Genomic DNA, 23,190 nt, shown 5'->3' with positions numbered 1-23,190 from the left:
TGTAAGTCTTTTGGTGGAACCATGTGGGGGGCGTTCTCCAGGGTGGATAGCACTGACTGACAAACTTGTATGTGCTCGATGGCTGAATTTGTAGTTTGCAAGATGGGACAGAATACACGGAGTACGTGAGTCCTACACAGCCCTAATTTTGAATTTCTTTTTAAAGGGGGAGACATCAGGTCATGGGACTGCTACAAGCCCTAAAGAGGGAAATGAAGAGGGGTCTGAGAATGACCATGGAGTGCCTTCATCCAAAAAGATACAGGGGGAGCGTGGAGGAGGAGCAGCTCTCAAGGAGAATGTATGCCAGGTAGTATCCTTGAGGAGATCTCTTTGAAACTTCAGTACTCCAAAGACTTTGTGTGTGAGTGCTGACATGCTCTTGTGCCCCCAGCTAAGTCCAGGTGGCCTCAAGGTGCACGTTACTGAAATAACCAGCTTTTGTGCTGGTTCTGAGGGCTTTGACAGCCCTTTAATCAGTAGTGTTCTGAATCGAGCCTTTCCTGTCTCGTCCTGCAGAAGTTTAAGGACGCTAGGGAGATGTGACCAACGTGCAGTTCAACTCAGCATTGTAGCAGGGGCAGGACAGCCAATGGCAGCGGTGATGCACAAACCACCTGAACTTACTGACACAAGGAAAACTAACCTTTTTTTCCTGCAGGAATCTCTGCTGGCAGCTGCGCTCAGCATGCAGAGCATTGCTGTCCAGGATGAGTTGGGGGAGGGGTTGCTCACAGCTGACGATGTGCTTCCTTCCCCCCACACAGATCTGCGAGAAACCAGGGGAATTGCTGCTGTGTGAGGCGCAGTGCTGTGGTGCTTTCCACCTGCAGTGCCTTGGGCTCTCTGAGATGCCAACAGGCAAATTCATCTGCAACGAGTGTTCCACAGGTACAGCAGCTTTCCTCAGCACAGAAGGACAGTGTTTCCTGCCTGCTTACCTGGTGCTTCCTTTGCTGAAGCATTACGCCAGCAGTAGAACCACCAACTGGCTGTCAGTCCTTTGGTGATTGGTTCGATTATCCTTTTTAATTAATATTACTGTTGGTTCAGGCACATGGGGTGGGGATGAGAAAGTGAAATTCTTATCTGGGACTAGGGTGGAAAAGGGTGGTAAGGTAGATGGGTCCAGAACAGGCTGAGTATGGCTCTTGATTTGTTTTTCTTTTTTTCCCCAGCCTGCAATCACAGTTGTGGCTGTTTTTTTTTTTGTTTTTGTTTTTTTCAGTCTGGACTTACATTGCAGCTGTAGGCAAAACCAGCCTGCTGCAGGGACCGGCGCTCTGCGATGTGTACGGCAGCAGGCTGGGAAGCCATACTGTGCTGCCGCGCAGCCTGGCAGAAGTGACAGGTTTTCATTTAGCCGTTCTGTATGACTGGTGTTCTGTCTGCTGCTCTTTCTCCAGGAGTCCATACCTGCTTTGTGTGCAAGAGCTGTGGGCAAGATGTGAAACGGTGCTTGCTGCCCCTCTGTGGGAAGTATTACCATGAAGAATGCATCCAGAAATACCCGCCCACGGTCATGCAGAACAAGGGTTTCCGATGCTCTCTGCACATATGCATGACTTGTCACGCTGCTAACCCAGCGAACATCTCTGCGTCTAAAGGTACCGAAATCTTCCGGTGTGGTCCCAGGGAGGCAGTTAGAAGCCTTCTCTTTGTTTACATGGTCCACTAGTTCTGGATGCTATTTCTCTGTCCTCACCACAGTGCTTGCTGTAGCGTTTGCTTCTCTCAGGGGAGCTGGAGGGGTGGTGTCCATGCGTAAGGTCGCTGCTCAGCAGCACTCCTGATGGCCAGGCACAGCAACTGAAATGTTCATTTCTGTCCAGACCTTTGGATGCCTGCACGTCTGGCAATATCACATTCTTACCTGGATTTTTGAAGCCTCTGGAGCTGTGTGGGCACTCTTGTGTTTCTTCTTGGTACTTCTCACTACGTCAGTGCTGCAGACAGTGCATCCTTCGTAGTGGCTATTGAGGCAATGGCATTAGAGAGCGGTGTAGTAAAAATTGTGATACTGTTTCTTCTTTTTTTTTTTTTTCCACTTAAATGCAAACTCTAGTTTATGTAGTGACACTTCACTTAAGCTTCTCAGGCAAATATTTGAGCTGTTTGCTGCAATACCTTGACCTTTATCTCACATGATTAAACTTACAACTTCCATGTGAGTGCCTCATATGTTTGCTTCTAAAACTGCCTTTCTTTAAATCTTTGGTATCTTAAGATGAGTGGCAATAATGCCAGCTGTATTTTTATCCTCAGGCTCTGTGTTAGTCTTTTTTCCTGCATGTCAGTACTTAGTGCAGAAGAAGCTATTAGGTAGCTCATCCCTTCCCCACTGAGTGTTTGCCTTGTGTCCCTCTGGCCGTTGCTTTCCAGTGGTCAGATTTACCCCTTTCTTTCCACCTCTTCTCCCTGTTAAATCTCCTTTGAGGGACCTAAAAGATGGTGAGAAATCTTGGATGAATTAGGCCTGCAGGCAATTTTAAGTTCTCTATTTGGGACTTTCAGGGTAAAATCTGATAAAATGGAAGGGCAAGTGTTGATGTTTTCAGAAGCCGTGGGGATTGGTTTCATTACGTTCAGTTAAGTACTTGGAACACCCGCTCTGTAATTAGTGTCTGAGCTGATTTACTAATTATTTGTGTATGATAGGAAGCAGTCCTAGTCTGTGAACTCTTGAACTGTTCCTGCGTATTGTGCAGGAGGCTTTTCACCTCTAAATAATACGATTTTCTATTTTATTATATACAAATACAGATCTATTTTTATACATATTTTGTTTTATTAATTTGATGGTCTGTAGAAATTAAAACTCAATTTCTATTTCCAAAAATCACCAGTAGTTTTGATCTCAGATATCAACAGAGAGTAGTTTGGGGAGGAAATGAAAGCTCACTTCCCTTTAGAGATTCACCACGTTTCTGATGCATTCTGATGGCAGGCCGCCTGATGCGCTGCGTGCGGTGCCCGGTAGCGTACCACTCCAATGACTTCTGCCTCGCTGCTGGCTCCGTGGTGCTCGCCTCCAACAGCATCATCTGCCCCAACCACTTCACTGCACGGAGGGGCTGCCGCAACCACGAGCACGTCAACGTCAGCTGGTGCTTTGTCTGCTCGGAAGGTGAGACGGTGTCCACTGGGTGCCCTGTTGCTGAGTGAAGCGCTGACATGAATGACAAAAGAGCAGCAGAATTGCTGTGGGAGGAGATCATTATAGCAAGCAGAAGCTTTGCCTGTGCAGAGGGTGCCGGTGAGAACTGCAGAACTGCATAGAACAGGTTGCCTTCCTATACGTCCCCATTTAAGTCCAATTCAGGCTCAGGCTTTTTCTGGATCCTTAGAAGGGTTCTTTGTGCAGCACAGGTAGGGCATAAGCTAGTGAAAAGGGTTTGCAGAAGAGCATCATGCCCTTCTCCCAGCAGTTTCTGTCTAGAATTGTGTAGTCCAGGGCTTCTTTGACAAATTCCTCCTCCTTTTCTTCGCAGGGGGCAGCCTTTTATGCTGCGAGTCGTGCCCGGCTGCATTTCACCGTGAGTGTCTAAACATTGAGATGCCAGAGGGAAGCTGGTATTGTAACGATTGCAAGGCAGGCAAAAAGCCACACTACAAGGAAGTAGTCTGGGTGAAAGTTGGGCGCTACAGGTAGGTGAAGGTAGAACAGACTTGTCCCTATCCCCTCTTCATGCAGTGATCATGGTGATGGAGGTGAGAAGCTGCTTGGCTCTGCAGGGTACAGTGCAGCAGCCTCTGACTTTTTTGCATGCACATAGCAGCTGAAGTACATGCCTTTCTCCTCCAGTAGCCTCTTCTACCCCAAGTCTTGCTGGTAGCCCTCATTTTTTTTTCCCCATGTCTCCATGAAGTAACATGCTTCTGAGGCCATGGGAAGTGGGGAAGGCAGAGGTTTCAGATGCCTTTCCCTCTGTTGTAGGTGGTGGCCAGCTGAGATCTGCCATCCCAGGACAATTCCTGTCAACATCCAGAAAATGAAACATGACATCGGCGAGTTCCCTGTGCTGTTCTTCGGCTCCAAGGATTACCTGTGGACCCACCAGGCTCGTGTGTTCCCGTACATGGAAGGTGACGTCAGCAGCAAAGACAAGATGGGGAAGGGCGTGGATGGCATATACAAGAAAGGTAATCTGTCTTCATCCGGGGAGGTCTGTGTTCTGTTCCTCTTCGTTCCTGTTTGGAGAAGTGATCTTGTAACAAAGAAAAACACCATTTCAGAGCTAAAGCTGAATTAAATTTGCAGAATGAACTGTTGCTTATCTATCATCATGCACACCTAACATTTTTGTGGCCCTCACAGAGAGGGCCAAGGGTGTGTAGACCCTGACTGTTTCTCTAGCTCTGACGTAGCTCCTCTTTTTGAGCAAGCTGCTGCTCTGTCAGCTTCCCTGTGTCTAGTACAGTCGCTGTCTGTGTATAAAAGTGCATTTGAGAGTTAGGAACTGAAGCTGCCTGACAACTCTTCCCCAGAACACTCAAAGCTAGCCGGCAGCTTGGATTCTTCTTCACCCACAGGCACTGTAACTCCTGTGACTGCCCTACTGCATTGTCCTGTTCTCCCTGTGACCCTCTGCCTCTAAAAGGATTCTGCCAGGGGGGTTTGCTTGGGGAGCTGTGCATGTTGGGTGGATACTGGCAGCCCTCCTCTGTGTGAGCAGGGGGAATTCCTCGTAACACACGCTGTTATTTCACATAGCTCTTCACGAAGCTGCGGTAAGATTTGAAGAACTGAAGGCACAGAAAGAACTGAGACAGCTTCAGGAAGACAAAAAGAATGACAAGAAACCTCCTCCCTACAAACACATCAAGGTGAGGGCAAGTGAGGGGGGGCAGGTGCAGAAGAGAAGCCCTGAGCTGTCGGTACAGGTGATTTCCAGGTATACAGAAGCATTTCTACTGTTTGGGCATCTGGCTACATTTGAAGGTTACTTTGGTCCCCTTGGCATCCTCAGTCATCCTCCACAGAAACAATTCATGTATCTGCAGAGCTGTGTGGAAGCTGGACATCAGTGATAGAGGTACTCTGCTTTGCTGGGAGAGATCTGGCCCTCTCTGTGCAGTTCTGTGGCAGTTGTGTGGTGTGAGAGGAGTGTCCCTTCCGTGGGGACACAAGGGAGGGTGCTGGTATCATCCGGCACGCTCAGATTCTGCGTGGTACTGGTGGCAAGGCGGGCCCCCAGGGTGGTTTGGGACAGGAGATGGTCAGGGTACAGTGAGCAGAGGGGAGGATGGTAACCCACAGTGGAGTGTGACAGTATCTTTGTTTCATCTCTGCTATTGTGGGGTGGTTTTTTTGGTGGTGGTTTTGGTTCTTTTTGTTTATCCTTTATCAGTTAAACGGAAACACTAGAACAGATACATGTGCTGGAACATCATCCTTTTTGCTGCATTCTGGGGACATCCAGGTTTAGGGCTGTTTTTTGAGGTAGAAGTGGAGCACCAATTCTTTCAAGGAATTCCTACAGGATGGAGGTGATCTGGGAGGAGAGCTAGGGCCAGGCAGGTATATGTGATTGGGGCGTGGGCCAGAGTGATCTGAAACCTAGTGACTCAGGGACTGGGTTCCTCTTCTTCATTGCTTCCTTCTGCTGCTTCCGTTTTTTATGTGGCAAACTACGAAAGCTTAATGGATTGCTGGCGCTTTTTGTTCATAGCTAGACTTTTGAGGCAGGCAGGTATGAACTGTGTGAGTGTGCTGTATGGTGTAAAGAACACAGCCAGATGCTGTGGCAGCAGCATGGGCCAGGGAACTCCAGCAGAGGAAATTAGTTTCTCATTCTAGGCATTTTTAAGCCTGTCTCTGGTTGCAAAACAAAGGAATTTTGGAAATTAGTCTTGAGCCTTTGAAAAACACTTCTAATGTTGTTAGTAATGGTTACAGTCACTCGCCGGGGTAGATCTTTGGAGGTCTATGTGCAAGCTGTTTGTTTCTGTGAAAGCAAAGGAGACACTTTGCCCGAGAATTCCATGAACTGGCCAAGGCTTGAGGATGGAACGGACAAAGCTGGCTGAGTCTGCTCCTTTGCTTGACCTTCTAATGAGATCAGCACCTCAAGGCCTATCTCAAGGAGTGCCAGTGCAAGAGACTGCCCCAAAATACATTTAGGATCCTTCACCACACCAGGATTAGGACTGTGGCTAGTCCAAGAGTTGTGCTCTGTTTAGGAGCTGGTTCCATACCAACAGTGCCTTGGTGATTAGGGCCATGCCTGCTGGGTGTGTGTGCATGCTGAGGGGCTGATCTTGCTCAGACACCGTTGTAGTTTAGAGCAGCAAACTGGTATCCTTCTATCTTCTTTCTGGTGGACAGTCCTCATTCCTTATCTTGCGGCTCGTTATTGAAGTGATGAGCTAACAGTCTAAGTAAGAGATGGGAAGCAGCAAAGAACACAAAAGTGACAAGGTGAGAGATGGGAGGCAGTACTAGGAGAAAGAGAGTGTAGTGGGAGGTGGGGGGACACTGTCAAGAGATGAATCTGGGGAATCTGCAGGGTTTGCTTTTAAAATTAGAGGGTAAGAGCTTGGCCTGCCTGTGGTAGGCTGCCAGTGCTGAAACTGCTGTGTGAGTGGGACTTGAGGAAGCGTGGGAGGGGGAGGGCCAGAAGAGTTCTGCTAAACTATCTCCATGTTCTGGGAGAGGAAAGGGACCTGATGGTGTGGCTCACCTGGGCAAAGAACAGCAGGGAGCTTTTCTTCAGTGTGTCTCCAAAGTCCTGACTCTCTGTTGCCTGCCTTTCAGCGTTCGCTGCCTTTAACCAAAACCAAAGGACCCTGCTCGTGCCAAAGACAAGCCAGTCGCTTCTCCACCTGGTGCTGCGCTCTGCTTCCTTCAGGAGCGGTTTTTAGAGAGCTCCTTGGCTTAACTCTGAGCTCCCCAACCCATGTCTGTTTTTTTTCTTTGATTTACATCTGCAGGAAAGTTGGGTAGGGAGCTAACTGCTTGTGGCCCTGTGCGTAGGTAGAGCCTCTGTACTCTGTCACGGGCATGCCAGCCTGGTTCTCCTAGTGACAGCTGAGAGCACAGAACAGCTTGAAGGTAACAGATTCAAAAAATAGGGATATAAGAAAAAAATACAGAGAAGGACCTGACACTCAGAGACTGGAGAAGGTGCTGCTACACCCCGAAAGTGTTCGGTGTCGGTCACTGCTGTATTGTGTACCCAGCTAGAGCTCTGGGCCATCTGGGCTGGATTTGGTCACAGCGGCGATGGGAGGGGGACACCTTGCAGCCTCTCCCCACTCCGGGGATGCAGAACACACACGGTACCAGGTGGTGCTAATGGGGGATCTGCATCCTCCTTAGCTCTTCCCCTTAAACGTTCACTTCTTGAAGTAGTGTGCACAGAAAAAAAACCCATACGTGCCTGTGTGTGTGTCCTTCTACCCCATGTTGTAACTTGTACTGCAGCCTGTTGGCTCGTGGGCAAAGGCTGAGCACAGAAGCGTGTGTCGTGATGACCTGTTCTTAATTAGCTAACATCCTCCGTGTGCATTCAAGGTGAACCGGCCAGTGGGTAAGGTGCAGATCTTCACTGCAGACCTGTCCGAGATACCACGGTGCAACTGCAAACCAACAGACGAAAACCCCTGCGGCCTGGACTCCGAATGCATCAATCGCATGTTGCTCTACGAGTGCCACCCCCTGGTCTGCCCCGCAGGGGAGCGTTGTCAGAACCAGTGCTTCTCCAAGCGGCAGTATCCCGAGGTACAAATTTTCCGCACGCTGGCACGAGGCTGGGGCTTGCAAGCCAAAACAGACATCAGAAAGGTACGTGCTCTGCTTCGGCATGCAGCTTTCTCTCGCCACTTCTCTCTTGCTCACTGTCAGTTTTAATAGATTTGAAAAATTGTTTTCTGTAATTTGAAAGACTTTGTTGCTATAAAATGCCATTCAGGAAAGAAAAGGATTAATTTTTTACTGTCCTACAAGCATGTTTTGGCTCAGCTAACTAAGAAAATGTTTTATGTTAATTTCCCACAGGATAAGAAAGACAATTGCATAATCTGTAAGGAGGATAGATGTTAGGAATATACCAAAATACTGACCTAAAAGACTACTCAGGATTTTCAGATGGGGAACATTGATTGCACCCATACCCCAGTTCTTGAATAGCGAGGCTCTTCTGGTGTAAGAGTCTTGTACCACAAACTGAGACCAAGTCTTGGCTCTTACAAAAGAGTAATGTCTTAGAGATGGCTATAATTATTGGCGAAAGTAGTATCTGCAGGCAGCTAGAATAGTTGTATGCATATTTTAAATCCTGAGAGTAATTATTCTGCATACACACATCCGTGCTGAATGAAGAAAGAAGAGTTTTCCAGCAAAGAGAACCCCAAAGCTAAGGAGCAGTGAAGTGACACAGAGGGCCATAGACAGCATAGCAGGAGAAGAATGTCTGAAAAAGGAGTAGAATAGATAACAGGCGGTCAGGGAAGGCTTGATATCTGTGGGAAAAATGCAAATCTGTCCTGTTTAGGCTTTGCTGCCTGCTGTGATAGAGGTTAGAGGGTCTCTTTGCCATTTCATGCACCTCATGTTTCACTTTTAACAGATGGTCTGGAAACAGCAAAACTCAATTATTTAATGGAGGCACCTGCTGGCCCCAGTGGAGCAGAGCTGTGCTTCCCTGTAATGGTCTCTGTAGTACTTACTACAGGTGAACTCCACAGATTTACTGCAGGAGCAGGTGCCCTGGGTGTTCCATTCTAAGTGTGGTTGGTCCCCCAAAGGATGTTGTTCCAGCTGGAATGCAGTTATGCAGTGCCTTGAGCTTTGCAGCAAAGAACTACACTTGTGGTTTACTTCATGCTGTCCATGAGTGTTAATTCTGTCTGTAGTACAGAGAACGATCTGATGGCTGTCTTTGCTTTATTTAATCCATTTCAAGTTACTTGTTTCTGTGTGTAAAATGGATTTGTAATTCAGGGCTCTTACTGAAATTATAGGTCAAACCGACTGCAAAGCACAGAGGAAGATTATGAAAAAAATTCCACAAAGGAAACAGGAACTAAGTTTTAGCACAAAGGTGGATGTCCCTGCATATCGGAGGGAATTTGTCGTTTCTTATCAGCCTGTTTTCTCTGTGGCAGGGTGAATTTGTTAACGAGTATGTTGGGGAGCTAATTGATGAAGAGGAGTGCCGAGCCCGAATCCGCTATGCTCAGGAGCACGACATCACCAATTTCTACATGTTGACACTGGATAAGGTATGTAGAAGGAACTTCTCTTGCCAGGAGCCTAGCCAGAAGTAAAATGATTGCAAGGTAGGCATGACAGTGCTCTTCTCCAGCAAGTAAAAAGGTGCTAAGAGACGCTGATGAGCTGGTCTGCATTTCCACTTGAAGACTGAAAGAATGGCCATAACGTGCCGTGGAGAAGTTTCAGGTTGGACCTTAAGATCAGGAGCAAAGTATGAACCAGCTTCATTGGTGTTTTTTCAGTCCTGACATTACAGAGTGCTAACCTCCCAGAAAGCAGTGGTAGTGCTTTCATGGCTGTTCAGGAGTCTGTGCCCCTTTTAAGATGATGATATTGGGCAGGAGTCTGTATTGCTGCATGTTCTGCCAGGTCTGATCAGAGACATCAGTGTGGAAACTGATCAGCCATCTGTTGATTGTCCAGGCAGCAGAGCGACTGACACCTGCACTTAACACTTGGTTAAAAACATGTTTGCATACTCAGGTGCTTTGCAAGCTGTCCTGATGTCCAGAGACCAGATGTCTCTGTTGTTGCACTTCTCACTACTGAAAAAGACTTTAGTTGGCACACTGGTCCCTCTGCTGCAATGGCTTGAGTGGGCTGTGGCAGTTATTAAACATGGTTTTTTTTGTTTGTTTGTTTTTTGTTTTTTTTTTGAATTCCAGGATCGAATCATTGACGCTGGCCCAAAGGGCAATTACGCTCGGTTCATGAACCACTGCTGCCAGCCAAACTGTGAGACTCAGAAATGGTGTGTGAATGGTGATACTCGGGTTGGGCTCTTCGCAATTGTAAATATCAAAGCTGGTAAGGAACCCCATTCTGTCAGTACCTGCAGTTAAATCATGGGAACCTTTCTATAAGGAAAGGAGGGGAGAGGAGGGCATGTAGCTCGCCTGGGGGAGGCGCTTAATCTTTCTGTTTTCACACTTAATTTTTCTCATTTCACATCAGCTACAACACCAGCACTGCCATAGTGGAATGTAAGCATCCATACTATAAATGGAGGCTCGTAGATTTAATTTATAGGACCAAGAAATGGAACTAAGCATCCTATAGTATGGGATAGAATGCCCTTTTTGGCTGTAGGATGTGGTAGAAGACTGAGGTTACACCTAATTCTCAATTCACACATCTATGCGGAGATCTGGTACCCTTATGTAGTTGGGACAGTCATTTGTGTCATTGTATTTCAAAAGTGCTTTTACTCGAGCAGTAGCAGTAAGGCATTCTGCCACATAGTTTGTTACAACTTCTTTGGGTTTTATCTGCTTTCGTGCCAGGGACTGAGCTGACTTTCAACTACAATCTGGAATGTTTGGGAAATGGAAAGACAGTTTGCAAATGTGGTGCTCCAAATTGCAGTGGCTTCCTAGGAGTGCGGCCAAAGGTATGATGCCTCCCTTAAGCTTTTGTTCCTCCAAATGACCTCTTTGCGTAGATGTGGTGCATTTGTTGCAGAGATTTTGGAAAGGGTAGTCCACTTGCAGCATGGTCATGAGAACGCTGCTTGAATTGAGATGAATGTTCAAATTACCGTTCTGAGAGTGCAGATCTGGGGTCTGAATTTGCTGAAGAGGTGCTCCAACCAAAGAGTAAATAAGTGTGTTTTTTTTTCAGAATTTTCTGCTCGTTGTTATGGCAATTTCAGTCACGCTAGAGCAGCAAAAGAGACACGGGAAAGACTTCTGTTGGATAAGCAGGAAACTTCTGCTCAGCCCATTTCCCTACATGAAGGCTTGAGTAAATCGTGAGAATGCATGGGAGGCCAGCAAACTCACGTTGCTTTAGCTTCGACATGCTTTAGAACTAGAAGGCTTCTGCATAGCTATCTTTCCTGCAATAAGAAAGTTCCTATTTTTTTTTCATTCTGTTGTTTAAGTGACTCAAGTGTACATATCTGACAGGAATACACTTGCTACGTCTGTAGTAGAAAATAATTACATTTGAGAACTCACTGACTTTGGAGAAGTGTTTTGTAACTGCAGTGTAGCAGTAACAGGAATTGATTTTCCGATACCTTCTTGTGAGCTTGTTCTTACTGGGAAAAGGAAATAACAGAAGCATTTGGCCCAGTGCCCAGCTGTCACCAGCTAAATCTGTCTCAGCTGTTGGTTTGTTTCAAGAGCTTCACCAAATCAGTCTGTAATCCTTCTGCTCTGGCATGTCGATACCGGCAGCTTAGCCACAGCTAAGGGTTAAAAGCTCCAGCAGCGTAGTTGTTAAGCCCCGTCAATAAATAGGGTAGGTTTGTGAATTGCCCAGAGAGTTTAGTTCTGCAGACAAATTAACTTAGGAAAAAATGATGTCTTCAGAGGTTGACGGATGAGTTGAATTATACATCTGGTGTATTGAGTTCTTTTTTTGGTTGTGATTTAAAGTTCAGTTTCTTTCGTGCTGCTCCCGTGTTGTACATGGCTCGACTACTGTCATTTTTGCCCTGAGATTGCAGGTTGCATGATGGAAATCAGAGAAAGGTGCCCTTAAACTGGCATTAATGTTCCATTGTGAAGACTGAGATGTTCCATCTTAATGAGGTGGGCTAGGAAACACTGCCCAAGCAAACAGTACCTTGGTGGTATTTTTTTTTGTCTAATTCATCCAAGGAAAGATGCATTTTTCAAGATTCCTGAAGATACAGCAAGACAAAACTTCAATGATTACATACTCAAGTTAACTCTTAAAAGTGACCAATCTAACTAGGAATTCGGAAGAATGCTCTGGAGTCTCACTTGATGTCTCACTTCAAAAAGTGAGAAGTGCTAGAGTTGCTTAGGTATTCAAATCAACTGTGAAACGTTTTCTTTGTTCTCCTTGTAATCAAGTGCTAGGTGGTGAGAATAGGTGAGATAGTTTAGGTATGGCCTTTGGACTGATTTGATTTCAGTCAACTGGGTGATTTCATTGTCTGCATTTAGAATGATAAGAAAAGCCTGACCTGTCCCTGTTGTTAGTGGCAATGATGGTATGATATCAGAAATATCTATGTGAAGGGGAAGCAAGCATCAAGGTATGTAACACCGTCATAACAGGGCTACTGGATAGTACAGCGGAATTCTTAAATTGTAGGTCTGGAGACAAAGGTTTTAAAAAGACGTTGGTTTTATCTTGAGAGAAGAATGACAAAAGTGGTGCCTAATGTTTATGCAGAATAAAGGCATGCAAAAACCACCTCACAGGCTCCGTCTTAGCATGCAGAGATGTTCTGCGTGCAGAACGCATGTTTGGACATAAAGAATAGGTAGAAAATGGGATTAAATTTAGCTTGTGTCAGTTTAGATAAACTGAATTGGTAGTTCTTTGATAGTGTCATTATCTGTGTGAACCTGAGTGTTTGGTACAATGGGAGGCTTATCCTGGGGAGGATCAGTGTTGGGGATTAGGAGGACCTGGCTTGAAAGGGTGTGGTGTGGGACGTTGAAAGAGGAAGCCTTAGGCCAGGGAAAAGAGCACTTAGGCCATTTAGATGCCAATCTTGGGACCAATTGTGGTTATTCCATTACTACCTGTAAGACAGATGTTGGAAGGGGGGGAACTTAAGTGTACTGATAACACAAAGGTGTCTGGTGCCATCAGCATGGAGACAGTTGGGCAATTGCAAAGTACTGGAAATGGGCTGAGATTTAGTGATTCAGTACTCCAGAGTAAACCTGGAGGGTAATAACAGAAACAAATCTGCAGTAAGGTCATCGATGGAAAGTAATATGGTGGAGAAGGAGCCGCTGAGGTGTTCAGCCCTGGTGTGACTCTGAGCTGATATTGCGATGCAGCAGTCAACAAGGAAATGCAGTCAGGGTACTCTGTAATACCGAGAAGTATTAATGTCACTTCACAGGCCTGGGAGACGTCACCCAGAGCAGTGTCCATAGTTCTGTAACTTGTGTTTGGGAGAAATGAACTTGAGAGAGGCAGAAGAAAGCCATTAGGAAGGCTGGGGGTGAAGACTGAAAGTGTTGGCTTGTGAATAGGAGAGAGAAGCCTGGTGGTTACTTCCCTTACGGGAGGGAGAGTGACTTCTGCGGGATGAGAACAGTGTTCACACGAGAACAGGTTGAAACTGATCACAAATTAGGGCTGAAAATGAAGAGACTGATGAGGAACACTGAAAGTCCAGGGAAGCCTGGGGAGAGGCTTCTTGTGAGGGTCAGGGGCATGGGGAGACAGACCCAACTGCTTTGACTGAGGCATCTGTGAGAGGTGGCACGACCTCGTGGCACCAGGCAGGCCTTGGCTCCTCGCTCTGCTGTTGTACATAATGCGTGTTGAGCCAGGCTTTGGTGCAGGGCTTCCAGACTCTTTCCTCAAAAATGAGAACTATTTACTTGAGCGAACTGGTTGCCAAATACTAAGAAGCACCGTAGAGGTACTTTTTATGCTCATGTATGACTGACAGTGGGATGTTAGATCACATCCCGCTGGGCAGTCACAGGACTGACAGCTTTCTGCACTGTAGCAGGCAGAGGAAAGATGCCAGGGGGCTGTGTTAACGCGTTGTCTCACCCACAGAGCCAGCCCACCCTCACCGAGGAGAAGTCCAAGAAGATGAAGAGACGGCCACAGATGAAGCGCAGGTCGCAGGCAGAGGTGATGAAGGAACGGGAGGACGAGTGCTTCAGCTGCGGGGACGGAGGGCAGCTGGTTTCTTGTAAGAAGCCAGGCTGCCCCAAAGTGTACCACGCCGACTGCCTCAACCTGACCAAGAGGCCTGCAGGTCAGTGTGGTGTGACTGGGCTCTGCCGGGGGAGCAGGAGAGGGCACGGGCTCCCTGGTGCTGTTCTCCTCACAGCCTCTGCAAGTGAAAGAGGTTTTCCTCTCTTTAATAGGCCTTGTGGCCCACAGGGCATGGCCCTGGTTTGTGCCATGCTGTGACTGCAGGCAAGTTGGTTACTGACCCATCCGTGGGGCCTGGCAGAGAGCAGGCCCAGCAAAAGTCGATTCCTGCTGGCTTTCCAAAGCTGCAGACGACCAAGTGAAAAGAATTATGAGGAGAAGCACTGGTGAAAAATGGCAGTTAAAGAAGAATGTGCTACATGTCTTAACTAGCCACGAGTCCTTTGTTAAGGAAGGAAACAGTATCAAAGAATTTCCTAGTTTGTGGTGAAATGAGGGCAAAAGATTAAAGTACAAAGGAAAAAAATCCCCAAAGTACTTGTAGTTGTGTGTGGAGAAAGAAACGGGCAACCTGCATGTGTGGTGAAACAGTTTCTAGTTTGTTAGTAACTCAGGAGTAAATAACATCTATTAGAGGAAAAGGCTTACATTGCATTTAAGTCTTAAAGGAGTTGGTTGAGGGGAGTGTTTCCTCTGTCCAGTAATTTTTGGTTACTGCAGAAGTTCATGGGACCTTCAACGAGTGCTTAGGTTTAACTGATATCAGAAAGGGAAAAGTCTGACCTGAGTCTTGGTAGGCCGGTTAGCCTGACATGGGATCAAGTACTGTAGAATTAAATGGTAAGGATATAAGCAATACCAGGTAAGTTTCTGAAGTAGAATAACTCAGCAAAGCACTAAATGAGGCTTGATGGGATTATAAATTCAGTTAATAAAGGCAATTGCATTGAAGTAATTGGTTTAGGGAGTTGCAACACTTCTGATCTAATACTGTAAGCATCATCATTATTAGAAATAGTCTCTGAACACACCTGAGGCAGGCTGGGAAGCGTGTAACCAGGTCTCTGAAGCTACCTGTCAGGAGAGTGGCTGCAGCAGGGCTTCTCCGGAGCTCCACAGGGAGTCAGCTGAGCATTCAACACCTTCAGTTGTGACTAACCTGTGCGGTGCCAGGAGTTGGACTTGATGATCCTTATGGGTCCCTTCCAACTCGGGATATTCTGTGATTCTATGAACAAGTGCTAGCAGCATATTTTGTAGATAGCAGAAAAGTGTGTGCACATGTTAAGTTTTGGGGAGAAGGATGCATTTATACAGAATAGCTTGGATTGATCATGGAACAAATGTGATGTAAAAGCCAGCAAGGAGCACAGATCCTTCCTGTGGAAACAAGAACTGAGGGCGAGAGTGTCCTAAATATCACCTTTCTATTCTCATTTTTTGTGTGCTAAGACAGGACATTTGAACATCCTGGCAGGTTTTCTCATGCTTTAGATTCTTCTTTATTGGAGGTTTTAGCATTTAGCCTGTTCTCTGGGTTTCCATTTGGAAAGCTTCTCCTAAGAGCCTGATGTGAAAAACCAATGGGTTGCCACCTCCCTGATATCCATTCTTTTACATACTGGAGGACTCTTATCTCTTAAGTGCATTTCCAGATGAAACGAACAGCCTTTCCTTGCAGCTCTTATTTTTCTAAAGTTATTATTCTTGGTCTGTTCTGGAATGTGTCCCATTTCCCTCCGTATTTTTTTTAAGCTCTGGTAACACATATTTTTAACAGTATTGCAACTGAGATTGTGCTAAACCGGCAGAACAGAACATTATTTTGTGCTTTACAGAAAATTTGTCAGGAAATGAGATCTGACTTGTTTAGCAAAAATAACTTGATATTCAGTTTGATTTGTTCTATCATCCTTGAGTCATGTTGTCTTGATCTTCTTCACATATTTATTCCATTTCTTCCTCCTACAATCCTTCTTTGCCCTGCTCTTGCTTTACTTAATTGCACCGTCTTGGTGCAGCATTTGTCCAGTTTATCAATACCATTGTGAATTCTGAGCCTGTCTAAGCAGATTCCTGCAGTTCCTCCCAGGACCGTGCAGATAACCACGAGGCTTGGTATTCTACTTCCAGAAATTAAAATGTAGGCTAAAATAGACTCCTGAAGCACCTCATTTGAAAAGTCCCCTCGCTTTGCCAGAAGACCACTAATAGCTGGTTTTGAGAACAATTCTCAGCCTGTTGTAACCCTTTTACCATTTTTATACATAGGCAGTTATTTTCCTAGCTTGTTCCTTAGAATATCATGCAGGCCATCAAAGGTTCATCTCTTTTTTACTTCAAGTATTTCTTCTGTCACGGGCATTGCTGTTAAGTAATTGGAATTTCCTGCTTGTTTGCATGTTACTAATGGTGCGATCCTGCTTCCAAGAGCTCCTCGGCTCTGGGCTGTCTCTGGAGAGACGGCTTATTCATTAGCCTTTTTATCCTGTCAGAGACCGTTCGAGCGGCTTGGTATGATTTATCCATCCTGAAACACACGGGCACTTTCTGGCTTTCTTTATTTTCCGTCTGTGCAAGCGACCTCTTCAATAATTCCAGAATCTTTCCGCTGGTCGAAGTGAGTGTTCAGGGCGGCTGCTCTCTGCTCAGCAGCAGTGCAAGCACCACGAGAGCTCGCCCTGCCCTGCGGTGGGAAGGGGCTCGGTGCACGCCGACGGGGGGGAGCAGTGATATAACCCATGCTGCAGCGCTGCGAGCCTCAGACAGGGGAGAACACATGTAATTTTAAACAAGCCTGCCCCAAAAATGATGTCAAGAAATTGGAGAAGGCACACAGAATCTGTGTACATATTTAAGACCAGAACAGAAGCCTTGGACTGGCTTCAAAGGAGGGGAAAAACTTACCGCGTGTTTTCTTCAGCCCAGGGGGAAAAGCAGCAGGAGAGGGGGGAGTGGAGAGCTGATGTTGCACAACAGCATCAGGAGATGACCACAGCTGCTCAGCACGGTGCTGCAGCCTGCCAGCCTCTCTGGAAAAGAGCTGGTAGCAAAAACCACGGATGTGTGGCCTTGGTTCAGAGAGGTGGGAAGTGCTCTGCTGGTGCCCACGGCTGCCGTCCATTGTTGCTTGTGCAGATGCCCATGGCTCTGCTCAAGGTGCCGGGGGGCTGCCGTGCAAAATGCTCTCTGCAGCAGGATGAGGAGCCACTGGGGGGCCCTGGGAGCATGGGGTGCTGAAGGGAGCACAGAAGCAGGGGGCATCTGTGGAAAGGCAGCCACACGGATCCCGTGGTGAGAGGGCAGAGCCTCTGCCTCGTGTGCCCTGGGTACAGGTGGTTCCTTGGGGCCCTAAAGCTGGTGAGAAGCTTTTGGCAGGGACAGCAGCAGCCTTGGCTGAGGGTAGCGGGGAGCTGGACCAGTGAGATCCAACTTCAAGAGAAGGAAACAACAACCTCTCTGCTGCCATGCTGACTTGGTTGTTTGTTTGTTTATTTTCCTCCATGATGGCATTGATACTGGTGGTGAATAGTTTCAGTGTGAGCACTGAGCTTCTCAGGGCACGGCTTGGCTTTATGACACAAAGAATTTTTATCATGCCTGTGCAGAGGGTTAAAGATGTCTTTGGGAATGGAGACAAGAGAAACCTACTCCCTGATGTCCGCTGCTCTCTGAGTACTACTTTGTGATAAACAGGAAGGGAGGATGTTGGCCCAGAACTAAACAAAGACTTAAGACAAACCTGAAGTATCTACTTAAAGTCTGTTGGGTGTATTCTGCGCAGACACTGTTCTCATCTGGAAATAGGAGACACAGAGAAGTGCAAGCTGGGGCTGCCTTCTCTAGGGACCCGTACTGGTTTGTGTCATACTGGAGCCAGATGGACTTCTTCTGGTCTGACCTGGCAGAGCTTATGTTTGTTGCAGTTATGATTTCCCTTGTTGCTTCCAAGGATGCAGATTCCTGTTAGCCGCCCTTCTAGCTTAGGAGCTATGTCAGGATCCGAGAAGAACATGTGGAATTGCATCGGAGTCTTACAGGGGTGCTCCCTCTTGCCTGTGAGCTCTCTGCAGCAGGCCTCGTTAGCTTCCCTTTATGCCACTAAATTATGTCTTCTCTCCTGTGTTTGTGCTGCAGGAAAATGGGAGTGCCCATGGCATCAGTGTGACATGTGTGGTAAGGAAGCAGCTTCCTTCTGTGAGATGTGCCCCAGATCCTTCTGCAAGCAGCACCGGGAAGGCATGCTCTTCATCTCCAAGCTGGATGGACGCTTATGCTGCACAGAGCATGATCCCTGCGGCCCTAACCCTCTAGAGCCAGGAGAAATTCGTGAGTACGTGCCTCCCATGGGAGCACTGACTAACGGCGATGACACCCAGCCACCAGAGCAGCCGCCTGCAGATACAGACCTGAGCGTTCAGCCTTTGGACAGGCTACCTCAGTCTACGGCCTTCAAACTGCAGTCCCCAGAAAAGCCCCCCGCCACCCTAGCGCTGCGGCTGCCGCCGTCAGACAAACCCCCCACCACCCTAGCCCTGAGGCTGCAGCCGTCAAACAAGCCCCCCACCACCCTGGCCCTGCGGCTGCCCCCGCCAGACAAACCTCCCGCTGCCCTGGCGCTGAGACTGCCGCCGTCAAACAAACCCCCCACGACCTTGTCGCTGAGGCTGAAGCCGTCCAACAAACCCCCCACCACCCTGTCCCTCCGGCTGCAGCCCTCGGACAAACCTCCCACCACCCTGTCGCTCCGCCTGCAGCCGTCGGACAGGCCCCAGGCGGCCCTGTCCCTGAGGCTGCAGTCGGAGAAGCAGCCCATCATCGTAGCGCTGAAGCCTCAGCAGCCCGACAAGCCTCCCGCCAACGCCGTGCTGTGGCCGCTGGACGAGGCTTCCAGCGACGCCTCGCAGCCTCCTCTGCCCAGCAAGTCTCCGGAGAGCCCGCAGTCGTCGGACGAGGCGCTCGTTCCTGCTGGTGCCCTGCAGCTCCAGCTGTCGGACGAGCCTCCTGCCGCTGCTGAGGTTTTGGAGGTAGAGGACAAGTCGCTCGGCGACACCAGGACCCAGCAGCCGGAGCTGCTGGATGAGTTTCCGACAAAATGCCTGCACCCTCAGCTGTCGGACAGACTTCTCGCCACGGCAGGGACCCTGCAGTCCCAGCCGGTGGATGAGCCTCCCGTGGCTGATCAGCCTCAGCTGCTGAGCAAAGCTGCTGCCCAGAGTCTGCAGCCTCAGCCTGCGGAGAAGGCCCCCAGCTCCGTGGTGCAACGTGGCCTGGCACCGGAGGAGGTTCCCAGCCCTGGCGTGCTGTGGCCTCTGCCCATGGAAAACGTCCCCAGCTCCCCGGTCTCACGGATCCTGCCCACGGAGAAGGTTTCTGGACTGGGGGGGCCGCGGCCCCCACCTCCAGAGAAGGCTTCCTTCTCCGGGGCAGCGCGGGTCTTGGCCACGGAGAAGGCTCCCAGCTCTGGGGCACCCCATCCCCTGCCTGCAGAGAAGGCTCCTGCCCTGGGGATGCCACGGATCCTGCCCACAGACAAGGCTCCCAGCTTAGGGCTGCCACGTCCGCTGCCCCTGGAGAAGGCCCACGGCTCCCGCTCACCCCACGTCCTGCCCACGGAGAAGGCTCTCAGCTCGGGGGCCCTGCGGATCCCCCTCACGCAGAAGGCTCTGAGCCCCGGCGTGCTGCGGCCCCTGCCTCCGGAGAAGGCTCCCGATGCCGGGGCGCTGCGGGTCTTGCCTCCAGAGAAGGCTCCGAGCTCCGGGACAGCTCGGCCTCAGCTCCTGGAGAGGCCCCTGGCTCTTACGGCCCCGTGGCCTCAGGCCTCAGACAAGCTGGCTGCTGCTGTGGCTCCTCGGCCCCAAGTCCTGGAGAAGCCCCCGGCCGCATCAGCCCCGAGGCTGTTGCTGTCAGAGAAGGCGCTGCGGCCCGTCGACCAGAACGCCCAGCCCAAGGAGAGGGGAGCACCCGCCGCGGAGCTCAACCCCCAGCAGAAGGAGAGGACCCTGTTAGCTGGCGAGCAGATCTCGTGGTCGGTTGGGAAGGCGGTGCCGCACGTCGGACAGTTACCTTGGCCCACGGAGAAGCTCCAGACACACGAGCAAACCCACTGGCCCACCGCGAAAGCCCTGACGCCCGCCGAGCAGTCTCCCCGGACAGCAGAGAAGCTACCAGAGCCGACTCTTCAGCCTGTCTGGGAGGTGGCCTCAGCCCCCGCGGAGCAAACCCCTTGGACATCAGAGAGATTGCGTGCGTTCGAGCAGACCCCTCGGCCTGCCAGGGAAGCGCCGGTGCCCCCGGAGCAGAGGCAGTGGATTGTCACAAACATTCAGACTCTTGACCAGATTTCTTGGCTGGCTGGAAAAGTACATACTCCTCGGGGGCAGGACCCTTTGCCTGAACAGAACGCAGCGCTAGCCCGTAACCAGGATTCTGTCTGTCACGAATTGGCTGACTCAGAGCCAAAGTGAGGTCGGTGAACATGGGAGGCAGGTTTCAGTCTTTTAATGTTTAGGGAGGGGGATTCTTTGTTTTGTTTTCTTTATTCACTTCCCTGAGCCCAGCCCCTAACCCATGCACATCCCATCCATATTCTCTCGTGACATGAGCAAGGACATTCACTTCAGTCTGAGTGTGGCCCAGCCAAAGGGAGAGAGCATCCGTGAGCTTTTCCTCTTCCTTTTGCGAATGGTAAAGCTAAAATAAAGAGTCCACTCTGGGTAAAACCTCAAATTCCACTGAAATGGTCACGTTACTGATCCAGTGTGTTCAAGCTCCAGGTCCAATTCATGGGCAGGTTCCCGCCTACAGCGAGGGGCCTTGCTCTTGCTAACTGTATTTAGAGGAAGCAGATCCGTCAGGCTGCCCCGGGACCGGAGAGGTTTCGGGGATCGGATGGGGAGCAGTCAGGCGCGTACTCTCTTGCCGACCTGTGAAGGCAGGGAAGGGGTTTATCTGTTGTCTGCCCTGCAGGGTTTTGCTTTGCGAGGTTCTGTCCGTATGTTCACCGGGACGTGCTGCGTGCGCGGCGCACCAAGGACAGGCGTTGGGTCCGGCTGAGTTAGGAGAGGAGCCTCTTGCACCCGCTCGGCGCGGTTTTCTCCAGCAATAGGCAGTATCCGCGGAGGCTCCTTGATACCCAGGCCCCAGAAACGGGGAATCTGAAGGAGGTCAGGGAAGAAGAAAGATCTTGGAAGAGAAGCCATCTGGCAGGTTTTTCCTTCTTGTGTCTTAACCCTTTAGCACGGGACACGCGGAGTGAGTGCTTCCTGCACTCGCCAACACCCAGACCTGTAAAGCAGCAATAGCAGAGGCAGGCAGAGGGACTTCCCCCGGTGCTGCGTGTTGGTGTCGGTGCTCCCTTTCACATTTCCATCCAGCCTCTTGGCGATTCGTGTCGGCACCGTGAGCCAGCAGCCTGCGTGGTCTTTTCTCCCCTTCCCTCGGACGTGTTCGCATCCCACCAGGTCTTCCCGGCAGCGTGGGGCGTTGCAGGGCTGCGGTCGAAGCCCGTCGTTCACTTTGCAGCGCGGAGGCAAGGGTGCTGTGCGTGGAGGGGAGCCGTTCTGCACCTTCCCCTCGGGTAGCTTCCAGCTTCGCTCATCTACAACCAAAGGAGACTTGAATTAACTGGACTGCGTGGGTGTGCGTGTGTGTGTGTGCGCGTGTGTGTCCTTCCGACCCAATCGTAGTTCTCACACTGGACCGCGGGGGCTCGAGCAGCTGGCCGGCTTCTTTCCTCATCGCCCTCTTCCAGCTGAGGAGCCCTTTTGTACCCGGTGGGTGTCCAGACCAGGCCTGCTGAGAGCAGCTCACCCCAGCGTTGAGGCAGAAGTGTGGGGCGAGTCCCAGAGGACCGGAGCGGCGTCTCGCAGTGGGTGCCGTGGGCCAGCACTACCTGTGCAGGCAGGAGGAGGACGAGTGGCTCCGGGCACGGTGGGGTCGGCACCGTGCTGAGGAAGCGCTGCTGACCCAGATGTTCTCCCAGCACCTGACCTCTGTTTTTCCTGAGCTCTGCTGACCCGGGTACCGCAGCCTCCGATCTCGGTGCCCGCCACCAGGCTCCGGAGAACCCCCTCGCTTGGGGCAGAGGTGCAGGACCCTCCCCGGACAGAGCTTGGCTCCGGGCTGACCCTTTCCCTCTGACCCGGGAGCAAATCCCCGGGCTTGCAGGTGCTTGCTTGCTGCTCCTGGAGCAGGCGGTCACGAGCTTTGCTGTTTTTCCGTGAAGGGAGGCAGGCGCACGTACCAAGACAAATCCTGATCCGTTCTCCTTTCCTTACGCGTGCACCCCGGGACAACGTCCTGCTGTACAGGGTGTGCTGGGCACAGCGGACGTTACCAGTGCTGTGGTGCATCTCTTCTAGTCCGCATCATTTCAGATCCTTTGTAGAATAGCTAGCGACTTCAAAAAGCTTTACGGCTTATGGAAACTTACTGATGAATGACGTTTTTCCGGGAAGACTGGCAGGTCAGATCCTGCTCGCTGCTGAAACGGGGGAAATGCAAGCAGCTTGTGTTGCTGCGTGACTCCTGCGCAAAGGGAACCAGGACAGCTCCTCAGAGCCATTGAGAGAAGGTAATCTAAGGGCATTTAACTTTTTTAAACGAAAATAAAAATGGTAATGAGTTTCAGTATATTAAGTATTTATCATGTGTGAGAAGGAAAATAAACCCTGAGTTCACATTTATAGGCCTTGCCACGAGCTGGACGTAGTCATGTAGAGTATGTAAGTAGGGTTGCCTCCGCGCCAGCCGCCCAGCCAGCTACAGCTGTAACAGAGAGGTGTCTGCGCTGCTCTGCCCAGCTCCGCTTTGCATCGTCACGTGTTACCTAGCTATGTGTTTCATGAAAAATAAACTGTGAATATTTTTGGTGCAGGCTTTTTTAACTCTGTAAGATGGAGAAGTTCTCAGTGAGTTCTCGTAAGCGCAGGTTTGAAAAATCACTTCTATAAATCGTGTGCTCAAACAGTAGGGCGAGGTTCAGGGCGGCAGAAGCCTTCCGCACAGCACGTGGTTATCCAGCAGCTTGTTCTGAGCAGTGACCGTAGACTGAACTGTTGCATGGCATTTCAGACCCACGGCCTTACACCTCGCATCTGACCGTGCCCCACCTCTCTTCGCTCCCTTCATGCCTTTTCCGCGAGGATCCAGGTCTCCAACTTGCTCCCTTCCGGCGTTGGAAGGCTGACTTCAGCAAGCTGCTGTTCCCTCCAGCCCTTGGGGGTGATTCTCTGCCAGATCAGGAGGGCTTCCGAGACGTGCGCAGGGCTCTGTGCGTGCTTGTGGCAGTGACTGCAGTCACCCCAGCAATGTGGCCCGAGGCGGGGAGGTCGGTCCCCCAAGTCCTGCCGCTCCCAGCC

General features: G+C 49.8%; 1 protein-coding gene across 2 annotated transcripts in view; it reads left to right on the top strand.

The window, feature by feature from the left end:
* NSD1 (nuclear receptor binding SET domain protein 1) overlaps positions 1-22,436 on the top strand; it is a 57,590-nt gene extending 35,154 nt beyond the window's left edge. For both annotated transcript variants that reach the window (XM_035338871.1, XM_035338870.1), the window contains exons 11-23: positions 167-310; positions 768-891; positions 1,407-1,607; positions 2,948-3,127; positions 3,492-3,648; positions 3,938-4,143; positions 4,715-4,827; positions 7,517-7,786; positions 9,109-9,225; positions 9,883-10,024; positions 10,501-10,607; positions 13,724-13,928; positions 17,966-22,436. In XM_035338871.1, coding sequence (XP_035194762.1) covers positions 167-310; positions 768-891; positions 1,407-1,607; positions 2,948-3,127; positions 3,492-3,648; positions 3,938-4,143; positions 4,715-4,827; positions 7,517-7,786; positions 9,109-9,225; positions 9,883-10,024; positions 10,501-10,607; positions 13,724-13,928; positions 17,966-20,295 — 4,296 coding nt within the window. In that variant the 3' untranslated portion in view covers positions 20,296-22,436. The remainder of the gene's footprint in view (positions 1-166; positions 311-767; positions 892-1,406; positions 1,608-2,947; positions 3,128-3,491; positions 3,649-3,937; positions 4,144-4,714; positions 4,828-7,516; positions 7,787-9,108; positions 9,226-9,882; positions 10,025-10,500; positions 10,608-13,723; positions 13,929-17,965) is intronic.
* The last annotated feature ends 754 nt before the right edge of the window (positions 22,437-23,190 follow it).

The sequence above is a fragment of the Oxyura jamaicensis genome, chromosome 13, assembly GCF_011077185.1.
Source record: "Oxyura jamaicensis isolate SHBP4307 breed ruddy duck chromosome 13, BPBGC_Ojam_1.0, whole genome shotgun sequence".
NCBI classification, from domain to species: Eukaryota; Metazoa; Chordata; class Aves; order Anseriformes; family Anatidae; genus Oxyura; species Oxyura jamaicensis.
This window is presented reverse-complemented; position numbering and strand designations above follow the sequence as displayed.